General features: G+C 42.4%; 1 protein-coding gene across 1 annotated transcript in view; it reads right to left on the reverse strand.

The window, feature by feature from the left end:
- The window catches only part of DGKH (diacylglycerol kinase eta), a 193032-nt gene that overhangs the window by 93281 nt on the left and 80132 nt on the right, over positions 1 to 19619 (reverse strand). The window contains exons 3-4 of the mRNA XM_054719825.1: positions 4548 to 4658; positions 1366 to 1446 (exon numbers count right to left, since the gene is read on the reverse strand). Coding sequence (XP_054575800.1) covers positions 1366 to 1446; positions 4548 to 4658 — 192 coding nt within the window. The remainder of the gene's footprint in view (positions 1 to 1365; positions 1447 to 4547; positions 4659 to 19619) is intronic.

The following is a 19619-nucleotide window of genomic DNA, read 5'->3' on the forward strand; positions in this document are numbered from 1 at the left end:
ATTCAACAAGCAATTTTCATTTCTTCTTTGACTTGACCTCTCAACCGTATTTGATGTTTAGCAACTTCCGTCTTGAAACGCTCTTCCACTGGCTTTTTATAACATCACTGCCTCCTGATGCTCCTTCTAGACTTCAGAATGCTCTCTCTCAGTCTTTATTGGTCAAACCTTAAATTTTAACATTTTTCCCAGGATTCTATTCTTGGCTTTCCTCTTCTCAAACTAAACTCTCCCTAGGGAGGGGGGAGGAAGAGGGGGAAGGCCTATTTACACCATGCGTTATCCCACATACCCATAAATCAATAAGACAAAATCTGAACTCATGTGCTTCCTTCCCCACCCCCAGCCCTACCAATGCTTACCTCCATCATGGCCCTGCTTGGTACTTACTTACCTGTCTGTCCTCCCTGCCCTGGCCTGCCTGGGGGATGGACACACACTGCTGTCGGCAGTGGTGGCTCCTTAGAGCGGGGATTGGGAGTGTGAGTGAGGACGACTACATAACGAGAGCAATGCATCTTAGAGGAACTAAAAGGAACCCCAGATGAACTTCACTGAACTATATTGTATCTTAAAGGGAAGTGATATGTATGTATTTATTTATTTATCCATCCGTCCATCTCAGCATATAATAAGCACATAGTACTCAATGTAGGGTACTCAATTCCTTTCTTTGAATCAAAAAAGTAGAAGAATGGGATATCTGAGATAGGATTTGAAGAACTGATAGAATTTCAACAAGTACAGATGGAGGAGGAATCATGTAAGTCAGAGGGAATAAGAAAAGCATAGGCACAGGCAAAAATGCTGGACTGGCAGGGTGTATGAAGTCAAATATTACCACCAACACGAGATACTGAGGCACGATTTTATAAGACTTTAAAATGGAGCTGGAGATGCAGCTTGGCAGGCGATGGCAAGCCAGTGAAGTGTTTTAAACAATGGGATTTGTGATTAGAAAGGAAAAGAATTAAATGGACAAAAGACACCTCTTAAATAGCTACCAAATCAATTACCTAAGTGAGAAGAAATGAAGGCCTGAACTAGAGTAAAAGCAGAAGAAAAGGGGAACATATTATTTTTGAGATTGAAGGTGAAAACCAAAATTTTTGAATATTTAAGAACAATTAAATTAGTTGAAGCATTAGATTTAAAGGAGGTGGAAAATTTAAATCACTCACATTACAAGCATGAATGGTGTTGGGTGTTAGAGTATTCAATGTAGTTAATCAAGCTTATTGTGTTAGCAAAGAGCTCCAACAGCATAGGTTGACATACAGTTGGTAATTGAAAAGGGCATTCTTTATATGTTAGGAAAGGACATTTATAATTTCGGAGTAGGGAGTTAGCAAAATATAATCATACCGTGAAACTGTTGTTAGCATTTTTTGTGCTTGCTTCAGCTACACTGGCATCTGAGAGGTCAACTTCATCAAATATCAGAGACTGTTAATGAAAAAGAACACAAACATTAAATGAAAACCGAACTCAGTGCTCCTCAGTAAGTCTTTTACTATCAGGTCATGACCATGAGGCTATGTCAGGAATTAGGAACAGAAAATAAAGAAAAATTTAAGTCAGTGATACTTTGTGAGTAAAGTCACAAAGTACAACTAACACATAAATCCCAAACTGAAAACAACTCAAAGAACTTCAGGACACTGTTTGATGCAAAATGCTCTGTGCTCTCTGGAAGCATAATTCATGGGGAATCTACTAAAGGCAACACACACACACACACACACACACAATCTACTACACACACACACACACACACACAATTCATGGGGAATCTACTAAAGGCAACACACACACACACACACACACACACACACACACACACACACACACACACAGCACTATCTTTAAACCTTGTAAGAACTTTGCCAGGAAGGCAGAGGCAACGTTGTTCCCAAATTTGCTAAGGGAGAAAGAAAAAACTAGTCTTGCCTCAGATCATGGTGAGTTACTGAACTTTCTGAATCTTACATTCCTCATTTATAAATGTGTTCAAATGAGATGAGAATGTGCTCTGCAAACATAAGATGATGTTTCTTTTATACTCTTAAAAGTGGTTTTAAGAAAAAAAGTGTCAATGGTAAAAACGCCATAGAAACGAAATCTTTAAAAATGTATAATTTAGCCCTGGACGGATGTCTCAATTGGCTGGAGTGTCATCCAGTACATCAAAAAAGGTTGGGGTTGTGATCTCCAGTCAGGGAGCATATGGGAGGCAACCAATCAATGTTTTTCTCTAACACCGATGTTATTCCCCCCCACCCCCTTCTAAAATCAATAAAAACATATCTTCAGGTGAGCATTTTTAAAAATATATACAATTTAGAAATTCAGAAATTCTAATAAATAAATGTACCCTTCCCACTTAGTCATTTGGTCATTGTTCACACTCCTCATTGTTCTTCCAGCAAGGCAGTACAACAATGCTTCTCTGCAAGTGCAGAAAAGGGGGAGGGGGGGTGTCCCCTTCTCTGATAGCTTCCACCCCACCCCCAAGATCTCCAGGGGGTTATGCTTCAATCCAACCAATCTGACTACAAGACTTGTTCCCTGACTGAAAAGAATTTATAACCTAGCACAGGTTAAAATGTGTGATTAAATAGACACAACTAATTTTAATGTAAGATAGACTATTACAGTGGAAGAGGTGAGATACTGCGAAATGCTCTGGAAGATCACAGATGACTTCTCCAACAAAGAACACTTAAACTCTTTCTCTTGTGACAAATGAAATAAAGGCTATTTGAGGGGGATCTTAAAGATAACAGAGAATTTTGTCAAGTGGAGACAGAGGGAAAATCACTGGAGATGGGAGACCAAGAGCAAGGCTGAGACTGGCTGGTCAGTGCCGCCGAGAGACACAGGTGAAGTCAGGATGGAGCCAGACCAGAAACAAGCCTACACATAACAACTTTTAAAACAAGACTGTTTTATGTGGTTATTGTTTCTACAGCTGCATAAACTAAGATTTAGGTTTTGTTTGTTGATTTGTTTTTACTTCCTGGTATATAATGCTACGAATTACATCAGGAACTTAAGTTCTTTAATATGGAAATAATAACTCAATTGGCACAGTAATAAGAAATCTTAATGTTTATTTTTTAAAGAATCCTAGAATATCAGATCTAAATGGAAACAATCATTACAATTTTTTTCATTCAAAACGACATCACTCTTACTTTATTCAACTGTTATATAAAATCTAGAGGCCCGGTGCATGAAAATTCATGCACTGGAGGGGGGCGGGTCCCTCAGCCCGGCCTGCCCCCTCTCACAGTCCGGGAGCCCTCAGGGGTGGGAGGCGACCCGGCAATCAGGGGAAGGCAACGCCCCCATCACACCTCTGCTGCTGCCACTGCCGGCAGTGCAAGCCTCAGCCAACCCTGGTTACCTGAGCCTCGGGCAGCCCTGGGTGGCTGAGCAGCCGACATCCGAGGCTTGCCTGTGCCTTGGGCTGGCCCTGGGTAGCTGGGGGACTGAGGAGACTGGGGGACTCTGGAGGCAGGCGCGCGGGGCAGGCCCGGCCGTGCCACGTGCCTGCCAACCCAGCGGGGCTAAGGGAACTGGGCGCTGCCATCTTTGAGGGCATATTCCCTCCTTATTGGCTGTGGGCGCCGCCATCTTTGTGAGGGCATGATGGTCAATTAGCATATTCCCTCTTTATTAGATAGGATTATTTAAAGTCTTACTTTTATTTCACTATGATTTTTATTTTTAAAGAATTTTAAATATATTTTTTATTGATTTCAGAAAGGAAGGGAGAGATAGAAACATCAATGATGAGAGAAAATCACTGAACAGCTGCCTCCTGCACACCGCTGGGGACCGAGCCCACAACCCTGGCAAATGCCCTGACCAGGAATCAAACTGTGTCTTCCTGGTTCAGAGGTGGATGCTCAACCAGAGCCACACCAGCCAGGCCACGATTTTTATTCCTAATCTCCAGCATAATGAGTGATTCTTCTGTGTGCCAGGCACTATGTAAGCACTCATGTCTATTATGTCATTTAGCCACCTCTCACGATCACATGCGTCCACGGCACTGCACTGGAATATGTTGGAACTGGGATAGGAACTCTGATTTGTCACAAGTATAGCAATGCTCACACTCACGGTCAGGAAAGTATTTATAATGTAAAAAATAGCAAGAAAGGGGAGAAAATACAAAATCCTGAGTTTATTCTATCTAATAAGGTTACATTTAATATTTTATTTAATTGGAAGGAAAAAAAGACTGGAAGGAAAAAAATGGAAGGAAGAAATGAAGGAGGGAGAGAGGAAGCAGGAAGGTAAGGAGGAAAGGAAACTACACTAGAACCTTCCTATTCCATTCTCCTTATGGTACACGCCATGAAACTGACTCAAATGGGCTCCCTTGGGATTTGGTCCAAGATAGGTCACATTTATACTGAATTCATATAAGAGCAGAAAGGCTATAGTGAGCCCCAAGACAAAAACAGTTCAGAGAACCAAAATTTTAAATCCATCCACAATCTCAGGTGCTTGCAACTAGTATTCTCTCAAATTACCTTTGAGTCCTTTGCATAATAAAGTGTACGGCCTCGAAGCTTGAAGTATCGCTTTTTCCACCTTTGGAAAGAACTGGTTTGCTTCAACAGTTGTCCCTCTTTAATACTGGTCTGGGGAGAAGGAAAAGCACAATGACATGATTACAATGAAATCCAAAACCAAATAAAACTCACAATTAATGACTCACTATCATTACTATTTTAAATATTGCTTTCCAGGTCCCACAAATTTCGGAAGAGAATGTTTTCTTCTCCTTTTTGTTCGACCAAGGGAGCACATGTGCAAAGTCCCAAAGAGCAACGGTAACTGGCCCCGTTCCCTGACCTCCAAGTAGGCACAAACAGTCTGAAAGGCACAAGCACACAAACTAATCCTCGCAACACAGTGGGATGCACACGATGACTTGCATGTAGTCAGTATTTAATAAATGGTGAAAAGGGTAGAGACATGGAATAATGTAATGATTTTAAAAGGCATGGGATTTGCATCCCTGACTATTTTTAAAACTGAAAATTGGTACTTCTTTCACCTTTCTCACCCCTCCCATCTGGCAGTGTTCATGAATACAATCAATATATATATATATAAAAGCCTAATATGCAAAGTGTCCCCTAGGGAGTTTGACCGATCGGGAGTTCGATCGCTTGCTATGATGTGTGCTGACCAACAGGGGGCAGTGAGGAATGAAGAAAGGCCCTGGCCGGCAGCCGACAGCTGCTAAGGACCCTACTCATGCATGAATTTCGTGCACTAGGCCTCTAGTATTATAATAACTACATATGGTGTCAGATGGATACTAGACTTACTAGAGTGATCACTTTATAAGTTATATAAATCTCTAATCACTATGTTGTACACCTGAAACTAAGGTAATACTGTATGTCAACTATAATCTAATCTAATAAAAGGGTAATATGCAAATTAACCATCACTCCATGACAAAGATGGTGGCATCCATAGTGTCCCGCACCCTGGCCGCGGAGGGAGGGAGGGCTGCGGACACAACGCGGGGCTGCTGGGCTGGGGGGTGCCCCCGGAGGCCGCTGCGCAGCTCGGGGCAAGCCCCCAGCCCAGCGGACACAACGCAGGGGGTCCTCTGCACATGAGCTGCAGAGGAAACACCTTTTCTGACGGCTCATTGGCTAAGCTCCCTGTACGCCGCCACTCACAGTGTTCTTAGTAACTTGGGTAATAAGAATCCAAGAAGGTGATCTAGGATTTTTCCACCACACTCCTGGAGGAAAAAACTAAGGTCCGCTGCTGGAGGGGCTAAAAAATGTCATATCCTGCCCTAGCCAGTTTGGTTCAGTGAATAGAGCCTCGGCCTGCTGACTGCAGGGTCCGGGTTCGATTCTGATCAAGGGCATGTACCTAGGTTGCAGGCTCCTCCCTGGCCAGGGCCCAGGTCAGGGTTCATGCAGGAGGCAACCAATCAAAGTGTCCCTCGCACATTGATGTTTCTCTCTGTCTTTCCCTCTCTCTTCCAAGCTCTCTAAAAATCAATGGAAACATATCCTCAGGTAAGGATAAAAAAAAAGAAAGAAAGAAAGAAATGTCATATCCTATGAAAGAGACATCTTGAAAATGCCTAAAGAAAGTTGTCATTTTTTTTCATGGTGAAGGGACTGGAGTCTGTGTTGATGAAAACACCTTGGCAGCTGCAGCAGTGGCAGCAGCAGCAGGTGATGGGGGTGGCGCCTTCCCCTGATCAGTCCGGTCACCTCCTGCAGAGGGAGGCCAGACTGCGGCTTAGGCCCGCTCCAAGCCATCAGTAGGACATCCCCTGAGGGCTGCCAGTATATGAGAGGGGGCAGGCTGGGATGAGGGACCCCCCCTGGCCAGTGCATGAATTTTGTGCACCAGGCCTCTAGTTTAAAAATAAATTTTAAAAAAAAGCAGGGGCTCTGGAGTCAAAAATCTTGTATTCAACTCCTGGTGCCACCACTCAGTAGCTGGATGATCTTAAACAAACTACTAAACTTCCTTATGTCTTCATCCATCTACAAAATGGGATAACTTCTGGGGTTGTTGTGAGGAATAAATTAAGAACATGTAAAGGACTTATTGCATGGCACACAGGAAGTGGTCATTAAATAGCATCCAGCTAGTGACACGTTACTGTAACAAACACACGTTCAAAGCACTGTGCATGGCAGTCCAGAGAAGGAAGCATCGGCTCTGTTCAGAGGGATCCAAAGTCCTCTCTGGGGAGTTTATCAGAATGACAAGGGATGAAGAAGGGTGTTTCAGGTGTGTGCAAAATTAGAAAGGTTTAAAACACCGTGGATATTTGGGAGATCTTCAAAAAGCTTTCAGTTATAAATGCAAGGAAGAGCTTACAAGGGGAAGCAGCAGATGTGGCTGGAAGAGGTAGACAGGGGCTCTGTAACCCCGGGCCAGACCCTGTGCTAAGTGCTTTATGTATCCAAGTTCATTTCATCATCACCAACAAAATGCCTGGAACCCCTCCAACCTCATCTAGTATCTCCCCTACACTCGGTCCCCTCCACCGGCAAGGGTGCTTTGCTTTTAGGTGGCATGCATTCTCCTCCCTTAGGTCTGGATACTACCTGGTCCCTCTGCCTGGACTGCTCTCCCCTCAGATACCCATCTGCCCACCTCCCTCACCTCCTCAGCGAGACCCACCTCATTGACCGCCAGTTTAACCCAGCAACATGCTCTCTGTATCTCCCCATCTTGGTCTTACTCCCCCACACAAAGTACTATCTTCTCATGTATCATGTAATTTACATATTTATTGTGTTTATTGTGCTACCCCTATTAGAAGGTCCTTGAGTTTATTATACATAATAAAATTAAACTTAATGTTTCATCTCAATTGGAAGTAAAAAAAAAAAATAAAGTAAGAAAGCAGGAAACTACACTTATAGCAAAATAAACTTACAGCCTTGTTATGAGATTATCCTCAGGAGACAGGTCATAGGACTAACTCTAATAGATCCCCTTGGATGGGGTCCAAGATGGATCACATTTACACCGAATTCACAGAAGAGCAGTAAGGATATCATGAGCCTCCAAGACAAAAACAGCTTATAGAAACAGAATTAAATTCACCCCACTGGATTGCACACTGATATATCTCAAGTGCCAGTTCATATATAGCAGGTACCAAGATTAAATCCATACCTATCTGAGTGAACAGTTTACTCCCAACCTATGCACTACAGTGTCTTTTATTATCAACAAGACAGAAAACATTGAGAAAAGTTTGTTGTCACCAATAAGGTAGCTAAATTATATTAATGTTTACCTTCGATTTCAGATTTTCTCTATAGCCTGCTCTAAGACTGCCCTCTAGGAATTGCTGAGAGATCCCTAACATTTAACGGCAACAAAATATTTTTGAAACTCTGGTACCAAAGAGCTGAGTTTGGACGCTGACAGACAAACTTCCAGACCGGCTCTGCCACACACTAGCTATGACCTGGGCAAGTTACCCCAGCTCTCTGTGCCCGTTTCCTCTCCTAAAATATGGGAATAATAATACCAGCCTCACAAGCTTGTTGCACCTAATTTAATTACAAGATGATGTCTGGAGACCACTTACCCTGTCTGGGTTACAGAAAACATCCAATAAATGGCAGAAAGTGTTATTATGGTGATATCATTATGCTATTAACTTCAGAGAGTATCTGCCAGGCCAGAATAATAAGAGCTTCTTGGAAGAAGAGAATGTGTTCAAAGGCCACTGTGAGGGCAAATAATAGCTGGAGCAGGAGGAGAGTGTCAAGAGATGAAGCTAAGGGAGACAAGAGCCAGGAGCTGCTGGCTTTTTATTCTAAGTGCAAAAAGCAAGCAAAATGCTTGCAGCAGGAGGGTGAGAATGGGGAAAGGGTGCGAAAGGCAGTGGGGGCCAGGTGGGAGGCTGCTGCCGTAGTCCAAGGCAGCGATCCCAAATAAGTTCTAGCAACACTGACATGGACAGGAGTAGAGCAATTTGAGATGTTATTTTGGAGGCAGAATCTACTGAAGTTACTGACAGGCATGAAGGACAGGAGAGGAAAGAACCAAGGAAGCTCTCGGCCTTTGGCTTGGGGAACTAGATGCAAAAGACTGCGGGAGAACGGGTAGTGGGAAGATTGCTGTGAGCTTCACGGCTGCACTGCTCTAGCCTCTAATGTTACACTGCGTGGAGAGTCTATAATTCTTAAACCCAAACACAAAGTATTGAAATGCTGTAAAATATAACTTATCCAAAGAACAAATCATTTGGAGATTCAAATTACAGAAGCGAGTGCATTGTGATTTTTGTAAAATTCTATTTAAGGCAATGAGGAAGAAAATTTAATGTTTGGTCTATTTGTGTTCAATAAGCACTGTTTTAAGAAAACATAAATAACCTACTTCGTTCTCTACATGGTTATTAGAATAATTCTCTACAACAAAAAGCGGATTGTATTATGTATTCATCAGTTCCCTACTGCCTACAGCATAAAGTCCAAACTTCAACAACTTTCAGTTAAAGAGTGAAATGGTATGTAAGGTAACTTTGTATTTTAAAAGTACGGAAGAACTAGAAAACAGGAAATGGTGTCTGGAAATTATTTTATGGTTTCTAGCATTCAGCGGGTCTGAGCCTCCTTTCACATGTATAAAAACAAGCAGATACAATGCACAAAGGTGTATGTGCCTCTAGGTGCATGCAGAGGGACAGAAAAATATCTATCTTGATTTTAAGAATATTGCTAATTTAGAGATGATCCTTACATAATCACTTTCAAAGCAAATAATTTGGTTTTTTTCTATATAATTTTATGTTCTTCAAATATTGCATAAGCATGGATTAACCTGCAATGTGTGAGGCTGTGGGGAATACAAAGATGTGTAAGATTTACAAATTTTTCTATGTTGTAACATACACAGTTAATTTTAAATTCTTGAAGAGAAAAAGAAAATATTCTGAGGCTGGCCTGCCTTCCTGTAAGAGATGTGATTTAAAAGATTTAAATAGGAGGCAATTATTCTCATGAGTTAATCCTCAAAATAAACTTCTGTTTACATATGGCAATTTAAACAAACACTTTTTATAAAAGAAGAAGCATAACAAAAAATGATTAATTTGCAAACAGCTTTATCAAATCCTCTATATATATAAAAGGCTAATATGCTAAGTGTCCATCTGACCGGTAGGTATGACATGCACTGACCACCAGGGGGCAGACACTCAACGTAGGAGCTGCTGAGCTGAAGGGACTTGGCAGCGGTGGTTCTCAGGTGACACACCCTAAAACCAGAGAGGAGGGAGCCTGATTCCTCGTGGGGCCACGCGATTCCAGCTTCGGCCGTGTGTTATGTTGTTGCTGGGGCACTGTTGGCCCTGAATCTGGTTTACTGCACACTTGCGTTTGCATTGCACACCCTGTACGACAGCAACTTTGCAGAGTGCCCTCTCGCACTCTGGGACCCCTCGGGGGATGTTGGAGAGCTGGTTTCAGCCCAATCCCTGTAGGCCAGGCCGAGGGACCCCACCTACTGGAGGGACCCTGCTCACTTCACAGATGCCCTTCAAGCCATGGCGCCACCCCAGGTGCAGCCAGCTGGGGCGGGACTGCGAGAGGTTGGTTCCAGGGCATGTCCAGCCCATCTCGCCCAGTCCCGCCCTGCCAGCCACCTTCTAATTAATTTCCTTTCAATGTGCACAAATCCGTGCACCGGGTCACTAGTATAATCGTAAGTGTGGTTCACAGAAAAACATATGTGGCTCCAAAAATCTCAAAATCATGAGTATACTAAGTGATAAAACAAGGACTCATTCTTTAAAATCATAGTATTTATTACATTCATTATTAATGTTCAATTTGAATAACAAATTGAAGTTAATAACAAGTATAAGAAAGTTATTGGAATTATAATTACAAATCTATTAAAATTAAGTATTAGATTTATTAACTCTATTTTGTTCACAATCTCTAGCGTAAGGGAAAAACTCTCCCCTTCCTCAAAAAAGGGCTTAGAAACATTTACATTTAACTGCCATTTAGTCATATAATGTGGTTATCTGACTCACGAAAAATCAGTTAAGCCATATAGACTTCAATGTAAACTGATAATCCAGTTTCCAAATATTAAAACGAAAAGCTAAGTGAAGATGGCTTTGAAAAAAATTTTTAATAAAATAAGCTTTAAGTTGAAAGATCACGTACACAGCTGGCTTTCTGAGGCTGTTTTTAGTCCAATGTCTTACAGCCATGGAATTGCTCATTTCACACCCCTTGCTCAGAACACACAAAGTAATTTCTCTTCTGAATTAAACACACCCGGGTGCTCTAGGATTCCACCTAAACTTCCAGAAACACTTCAGTGTCACAAGTTGAAGTCACTTAGATGGAACACTACTTTCCCGTCCTGAGGAGAATGAAACTCTACAAACAGCCATTCAGCGAGGCTTTTATAAAGCTAAGAATCTTTGAAAAATCAGTTACTGCCTGATTTTTCTAATAAATGTACATTTCATATGTTGGCTATTTTTGGCCATCAAAGAGGTAAGGTGAAGAGTTCGATATGATGAAGTAGAAATGCCGGTGATGACTCGTCTTTTACAGATGCCTTCAAAAATTCTAGAGGAACCTTCCCTCGTTCGTCCTAGCATTATCCCAACATGACCCCTCAACTTCTCTTCCAGGGAATAGGAATGGAATCTTGTGATGGGAGACGTGGGTTGCTATGCACTGAATGTTTGTGTTCACCCACAATTAAAATCCTAGCCCTAGCCGGGTGGCTCCATTGGTTGGAGTGTCATCCTGTACACCAAAAGGTGGCGGGTTCAATTCCCGGTCACGGCACATACCTAGGTTTCAGGTTCGATCCACCGTCTGTCTCTCTCCCTCCCCTACTCCCTTCCTTCCTCTGTTAAATCAATGAACATATCCTCAGGTGAGATTAAAAAAAGCAATCCTGAAGCCTAGTTTGATGATGTGAGGAGGTAGGGCCTTTGGGAGGTGATTAGGCCATGAGCAGGAGCCCTCAGGAATAGAATTACTGTCTCTTAAGAGACCCAGAGAGTTCCCCCACCCCTTTGTCACCTGAGAACACAGCTAGAAGGTGGCTGTCTGAGAACCAGGAAGCAAGTCTGCCGGTGCCTGGATCATGGACTTCAGAGTCTCCCAAACTATGAGAAATAAATATTTGTTGTCTAAGCCACCCAGTTTATGGTATTTTTGTTAGAGCAAGTCTGCACAGACTGAGACATGGACCAAGGGAGTTTGTACCACTCTATATTTTACATATATATCTATTTCTCTCCTACCTCTTTTAACTATGGTCTACACCATCTTCCCAAACAGAGAATTTTTCTTTGCCATATACATTTCCTAATCCATTTTGCCATGTAATCTCCAGTAAAGCTGTCTTTCTTTCCTGGGCATCTGTACAAAACTATAACATCATGAGTCTACTTCCCATTCTTCAATGGTAAGCCTCTTTAGTTTTACAGACTGAAGTGAACCCGTATATCACTGTGTTGTGATATATGGGACAATGGATATGAAAGAATGCATGGTGTGACGCGGTATTATCATCAACATTCGTGCCCATAACAAGCATTATTTATGATAGATATTCCAATGTTTCTTTCCAACAAGTCAATATAATGATCGAAAGTATAAAAGAATTAGACCTGACTCCTAAAAAGAGCTCCAGGTTGGGTTCCACATCTGGCTCCACCATTTACTAGCTTTGTGACTTCAAACAAATAAAAACATCTATAAACCTAAGTTTCACCATCTGAAAGGTGAGGATAAACATCACCTGCCCTGTATTCCTCAGAGTTGTTAGTATAAAGCAAAATATGTGTAAATATCTTTCATAAACTCCCAAATGCCATATAAATATGAAGAACCATAAGTAAGGGACTCTTTTAGCAGGTTGTACTTTTGGGAAAAGGTGTAAATGGGATTGATACAAGTTAAAAAAAAGAGAGAACATTTCTGAACAATGGCCCAATGTTTCCATTTAGAGAAACTGTCAAACAAAGACCATGTACAACCACATAGAGTATACAGTCCCGAAATGTGTCACGTTTTCTAAATATTAAACACAAGAACAGAGATCAATCGTGAAATTGTATATAATATAATAATGGATCAGGGTTTGCAACTGCTCTACGTTATTATTTTACTTCTGAGAATATCATCTTGTTTACCAGTGAGAATTAGAAAGTAATAACGCCACTTGAAAGCCACTGGCACTTGGAAATTCAATTAGCCCCAAACTAATATATCTATTCCCCAACTAGCCTGCGAGCTCCATGGGAACAGGGCCTGCCCACCTTCGTCATCACTGCAGCACCAGCACTTGTCACAGTTCCCAGCTCAGAGGACAGCTCTTAATAATTATTCACTGACAAATGAATGAATGATGTGAAGACTGACATTCAAAGAAAGCAGTTAAAATGCCGTTTGGGGAATCTTGAACTGTACATGATCTTAAGAGCCTGGGCAGGAACTCGACAGCGTTCTGAGAACTGGACTCAGACCAGCTTATTCTGTGGCCATCTCTTGCTCACTTGCAAATGTTCCTGCAGAAAATAAAACCATTTAGCTGTTGACTATTCTACTTTTTTTCCCTCCAAATGGAAGGCCATACTGCTTTTATTCACTACCATTTCATCATTATAAAGGGAGGTCATCTATCTCATCAGCATTAATACTGTACTCAGGTGGTATGTAAGGCAGATATACCTATGCAATGTGGAAATCAACTAGTATGTATAACAAATTTTCTATTTTTCCATAATTTCTCCAACAGTTGAACTTACATAATTTGGCTTGAAAGGTGGTCAAACACAAACGACACAGATCCGCATATAATCTTATCTTCACACAAGTTTGCTATTAAATGTATTATGTCTCCCTATTATTATAACACTAGAGGCCCGGTGCACGGATTCGTGCACTGGTGGGGTCCTTCGGCCTGGTTGTATCCTCTCGCAATCTGGGACCCCTCGAGGGATGTCAGACTGCCGGTTTTGGCCCAATCCCTGCAGGTCAGACCGAGGGACCACACCGGTGCACGAATTCGTGCACCGGGCCTCTAGTACACATATAAGATCTTTGGTTAATCTCTTCCCGCCCTCCCCCATCCCTCCTTCCCTCTGAGATTCACCAGTCTGTTCCATGTTTCCATGCCTGTGTGTTGAGTGTCTGCCCCCTGGTGGTCATTGCACATCATAGCTACCGGTGGAACGGCCAGACAGTCGATTAGGCTTTTATATATATAGACTAGAGGCCCGGTGCATGAAATTCGTGCACAGAGGGGGGGGGGTGTCCCTCAGCCCAGCCTGCACCCTCTCCAATCTGGGACCCCTTGAGGGATGTCCGACTCACAATCCAGGACTGCTGGCTCCCAACTGCTCGCCTGCCTGCCTTCCTGATTGCCCCTAACTGCTTCTGCCTGCCAGCCTGATCACCCCCTAACCACTCCACTGCCAGCCTGATTGATGCCTAACTGCTCCCGTGCCAGCCTGTTTGCCCCCAACTTCCCTCCTCTGCCGGCCTGGTCACCCCTAACTGCCCTCCCCTACAGGGTTGATCGCCTCCAACTGCCCACCCTTGCAGGCCTGGTCCCTCTCAACTGCCCTCCTCTGCTGGCCATCTTGTGTCCACCTGGGGGCAGGATCTTTGACCACATGGGGGCAGCCATATTGTGTGTTGGAGTGATAGTCAATCTGCATATTATTCTTTTATTAGATAGGATAGAGGCCTGGTGCACAGGTGGGGGCTGGCTGGTTTGCCCTGAAGGATGTCCCGGATCAGGGTGGGGGTTCCCTTGGGGCATGGGGCGGCTTGAGCGAGGGGCCTGTGGTGGTTTGCAGTCCAGCCACGCCCCCTGGCAACCCAAGCGGAGGCCCTGGTATCTGGAGTTTATTTACCTTCTACAATTGAAACTTTGTAGCCTGGAGTGGAGCCAAGCCTTCTGCTCGCTCCGTGGATGCAGCCATTTCTGTTGGGACTTATGTATCTAATATAATTGAAACTTTATAGCCTTAAGCGGAGGCCTGGGCTGGCCAGGGCTGCAGAAGCTTAGCTTCCTCCATTGCTGGGGGCAACCCTTGCCTCCTGCTCTTTCCAGCTCTGTGGCTGCCGCCATTTCTGTTTGGATTTGTTTACCTTCTATAATTGAAACTTTGTAGCCTTGAGTGGAGGCCTAGGCTGGCAAGGGCAGGCGGAAAGCTTGTCTTCCTGTTGCCAGGGAAACCCAAGCCTCCCTCTTGCTCTCTGTGGCTGCAGCCATCTTGGTTGGGTTTATGTGCATATTTGCTCCTGATTGGCTGGTGGGCGTGGCTGGTGGGTGTGGCTTATGGGTGTAGTGAAGGTATGGTCAATTTGCATATTACTCTTTTATTAGGTAGGATTGCCTTTTTTTTAATTAGCTTTTCTATATATTTGTGTGTGATTATAAAATAAAAACGATTTCTCTCCACAAACATACCTGAACGTATAGGTGTGACTATTGTCTCTCATCTTGTGGCTCTGTAAAGTAGGCCATTTGATCTCATTCTGATTCAGTCTCTCACCTCTTTTATCAGCCACCTGTTAAATTGCTTCAAACCTGGCTTTTCTTTCACCTTCCAAAATTTCCCATTAGTTCCTCTTGATTCCAGGCCCTTTGGCTTTATGCCTTGTATCCTTCTTTCCCCTTCTGAATTTTGTCCCACCATGAATTTCTTAAAATAAAACTTGAGCCCAGCCAGGTGTAGTTTAGCGGTTGAGCTTCAACCCAGGAATCAAGAGGTCACGGATTCGATTCACAATCAGAACACATGCCCAGGTTGCGGGCTCGATCCCCAGTGGGGGAGGGGGCATGCAGGAAGCAGCCAATCAAGGATGCTCTCTCATCATTGATGTTTCTGTCTCTCTCTTCCTCTCCCTCCTCTCTGAAATCAATAAAATTATATTTTTAAAAAAATCAAATTTGAACTCTTCATTGAAATTAATACATATATTACATTAAGCTTTAGTAAATACATCAGTTGTTCTAAAATCTGTCTAGTCATCTGAACCACATGGAAAACTTGATAGACATTAACAGCCTCAGTTCAACTGGAAGGTTTTGATTCAGCACGTCTACTGTACGGCATAGGAACCTATACATATTAAAATCTCTTTTAGTGATTGTAATTGTCACCCAAGCTTAATAAACACTTTCATAAATAACATTAAGTATAATATTTTTTTTTAAATGAACAAGTATAATAATTTGTATTAAGTGCTTTAAAAAGTAATTCAGCATTTTTGGAGTGTTATTTCTTATTCACCTTTAATTGGTACTAATTGGTTAACCATTTGGTCTTATCTGCCTTTGAGCATTTAAAAAATTTGGTAAGAATTTTCCTAAAACATATCACTGCAAACTTAAAATGTTCCTCTCTGTGGGTGGAGCCCCACTAATCTGCCACTCCTATGCTCTCTCCACGCCCATTGGCTCTTCTTGGTGGGTGAGGGTGGTAATTTGGGTCTAATAGCTATGCATGCTCACTCATGCTCTTACCTTTCTCTTCTTGAGAGCTAGGTGCCCGTAAGAAACCAGGCTCTTCTCAACTATCATTTACAGAAAAAAAGCGGATTTGATTTGCAGAAGACCAGAATAAACTTCTGAATGAGGGAATGAAGACATTGGATTTATACGGAACATGATCGTGTACCAGGAAATGCGGGGAGGGGGTTAGGTAAGGTTAAGAACAGTAGCCCTCGCTGCTTCTTCCCCTTCCTTAATATGTCTCCAGCCCAGACCACCGCCCAAAGCCTGTGCTGGCACCGGCCTAACCCAGCCGAGACAGCAAATGCTGGCAGAGGAATCACAGTGGGAGCAATGACAGGGTGTTTCAGACGGGAGCCCGGAGACAATGCAGTACTAGTAAAAGAGGGATCCCACAGCTTATAGAAGAATGGAGATGAGGTGTTTCTGGAACCAGTTTTAATAATAATGCAATAAAGCGGTTCCGGTTCTTTGTCATTTACAACATCATAAAACATGTCTCCTTTTACAAACTGCTATTTGAAGAAGTTTTGTGCATCTGAATAATCAGAGGATATATGTGGCAAGGCACTTCTGAAAGGTAATCCAGACCTGACCAGCTGGAGTCTCCCCCATTCCGAGTACCTCTAAGTAGTTCCATGGCTCCATGAAAGATAGTCCAAAAACTACACGGCAAGATGGTTACATGGGTTTGTTTAATATTCACATAACAATCTTGGCGTTTCATATTCTAGAAGTTTATGAAATCATTTTTGTTTTTATTCATACACAACCACTATTGTTTTGGTTTTTTAAAAATTTCAGAAGTAACTGTTTACTTTTATATGTAATACACACACACTTTTACATGTTACACACACACAGTGTTCAGGGTGTGTATGCTGAGAAAAAAAGTGTAATCTGGTCATCCGTCCTGCACCGGCAGCTCTGCCCTCTAATATTGTGCAAACCACTGCTTGTTAAGTCAAGTGAAAAATAATACTCTGAAAATGGGTCTATGGTTCTGCAGCTTTTCATCCTGCATATTTCACCACAACTCCTAGGACCTCTCCGCTGTCAAAAAAGGAAAAATTCAACCTGTCCAACAGTGCCCACCTAGCTGCAGCAGCATGCACACACCCTGAGAAGTGAGAAATGATCAGGTCCACTCCTCAAGAAATCAAGGGATATGCATAAGGAAACAATGAAGGAGCTGCGGTTTCCCCAGGCCTAGTGAAGTATTCTGACACCACTGAATGTATTCAAAATAACTTCATCATTTTGCTTGAAATACTATAAACTCTAATATTTGGAACCCACATTTAAATATAAATTAATGCATTCTAAAGCAAAATCATGGAGATGACCCAATATATTCAAATTGCCCTCTATATCAATAAACCATCTAATGATGGCTAAAGTGCTTTGTACCTTATACTGGTTTGTAATTCTCTTGAGAAAAGCTATAGAAACTGTAGTCTGTGAACTTTTAATGTGTTAATTCCTAAGATTAACCTTTCTCCCCATTTTTCTTTATTTTTCCCCTCACCTGAGGAAATACTTTTTATTGATTTGAGAGAGAGAAAAAGAGAGAGACACATCAATGTGAGAGAGAAATATCCATCAATTGCCTTTAGTACGTGCCCAACCGGGAATCAAACCCACAACCTGGGTATGTGCCCTGACTAGGAATTGAACCCACCACCTTTCATTGTACAGGACGAAGCTCCAACCAACTGAGCCACACTGGCCAGGGCTCTCTCCATTTTTAATAGGTTCCTTCTTTAGGAGTTTCTATGTGTATTTTTCTAATAGGTAAATTAAAGAGATAAAAATATACAATTTTATAACATATTATACTGTTATTTAAAGGAGAAGATACAAAATGTGCATGCTGTATACACATCAGATATACTTTCCCCCTATTCCCCTCCATAAAATACAATGAATTACAGCATATTACCACAGGGTGGTAGTAGTGTTATACCTTTTCTTTCAGAGCCTGGACCATAGATGGGCCTTTCATCAGAGTTAGATGAATCCTGGCCGATCCTCGTGAGTGGCCATAGTAACTGTGTTGCAAAGGGGCAAAAAATATATTCATCTAAATGTGAATTTACTTCTTTCCTTTATTAAAAGCCCTCACTCACTTCTAAGAATAATTTATTTGCCCACACAGCCATAATGACACAATTATTTTGACGTAGGGGCATTTATGTGGCCTAAAATAAACCACTAAACATTATCTTTCTTTTCTTAAAAGTAGAAACTAATGTGCAAAACAGACAACGTCATGCCAGCTGAGTCTCACGTTACTCCCGCTGCTCCCAATCCCAGACTGCAGTTCTTGGCAGAGGGAGGCGTTGGGCATGTGGGGTATGGCCAAGGACGTGATGGGGTGGGTGAAGCTCAGGCTCTGGCAGACTAACCACATATAACCAGGAGTCACATATTTATCACATATACAGGGTACTCCCCCAAAATGTACACACACTTGAATAGCTGACAAGCTCAAGTTTGAAAACGAAATGTATTTTAATAAATACGGACTTTATAATTATTCCAAGTGTGTGTATACATTTTGGGGAGGACACCCTATATTTATCTCATTACGGCTCTTAACCATTCTTTGCAAAATACCTGCTTATTTTCTGAAATTTAAACTGTATCCTCAATAATCTGCCTCTCAAATTCTCTGGTTCTTCCCAAGAGTGATTATCTGGGTCCCAACTGCATAGGAAACGCTTAGTTAGATTTCTAGCAATTCTTAGGTAGGTAGGTAAGTAGACACTGATATTTATATTTAATATCACACACTGTACTCTAATGATGGTTTTGATGAGCAGGACTGGTACCCCCAAAAGGATAACCCCCTTCTAATAGATTTTTAAAAAAACACACATTTAATTGCTCACAGAAATGAGTAAAATGAAATGTGACTATCCTCTGTGATTAGAACAAGGCAGAGAAAAGGTCAGAGAGGATGGCTGTGCAAGTGACTTAGTAAAATTGCAGTGCATACATGCATACCTTGTACCAACGGTTCCACACTCTGGTCATGCCAGAATGTTCCTTTATCTGGGTCCTCCCCGTCATCTATTTATTCCTCCCGAGATCTCCCCTGCCCTACTCTCTCCCCTACCAGAAACACTGAACTCCTCCCTCCCTTTTGCTACTTCTGTACAGAATTCATACTTCCTCTTTGCACTGCACTATAGTCATCTGCTTACATGGTGCCGAGCCCTCGGTACAACTCGTGCCTCCATGGCTGACTAGATGGTAAAGGCCTTGGGCAAATTACTTAACCTTCCTGTGCCTGAGTTTCCTCTCCTGTGAGTGGACAATAATGATAACTAACTAACTCACAGGGGTGTTGTGAGGACTAAATGAGTCAATGCATATAAAGCACTGACAGCAGTTCCCCACACAGCACTCAGTAGATACTAGCCTTTCTTAGCTCCTCTTGTTTCTGCCCTCCGTTAGGCAGTCAGCTTCCCACAGTCAGGACCGTGTTGACCTCATCTTTGTATTCCTGCCACAGAGCACCATGCCCATCATCTCAGTGGTACCTATCATGTGTTTGTTAAACTAAACGG

The sequence above is a fragment of the Eptesicus fuscus genome, chromosome 8, assembly GCF_027574615.1.
Source record: "Eptesicus fuscus isolate TK198812 chromosome 8, DD_ASM_mEF_20220401, whole genome shotgun sequence".
NCBI classification, from domain to species: domain Eukaryota; kingdom Metazoa; phylum Chordata; class Mammalia; order Chiroptera; family Vespertilionidae; genus Eptesicus; species Eptesicus fuscus.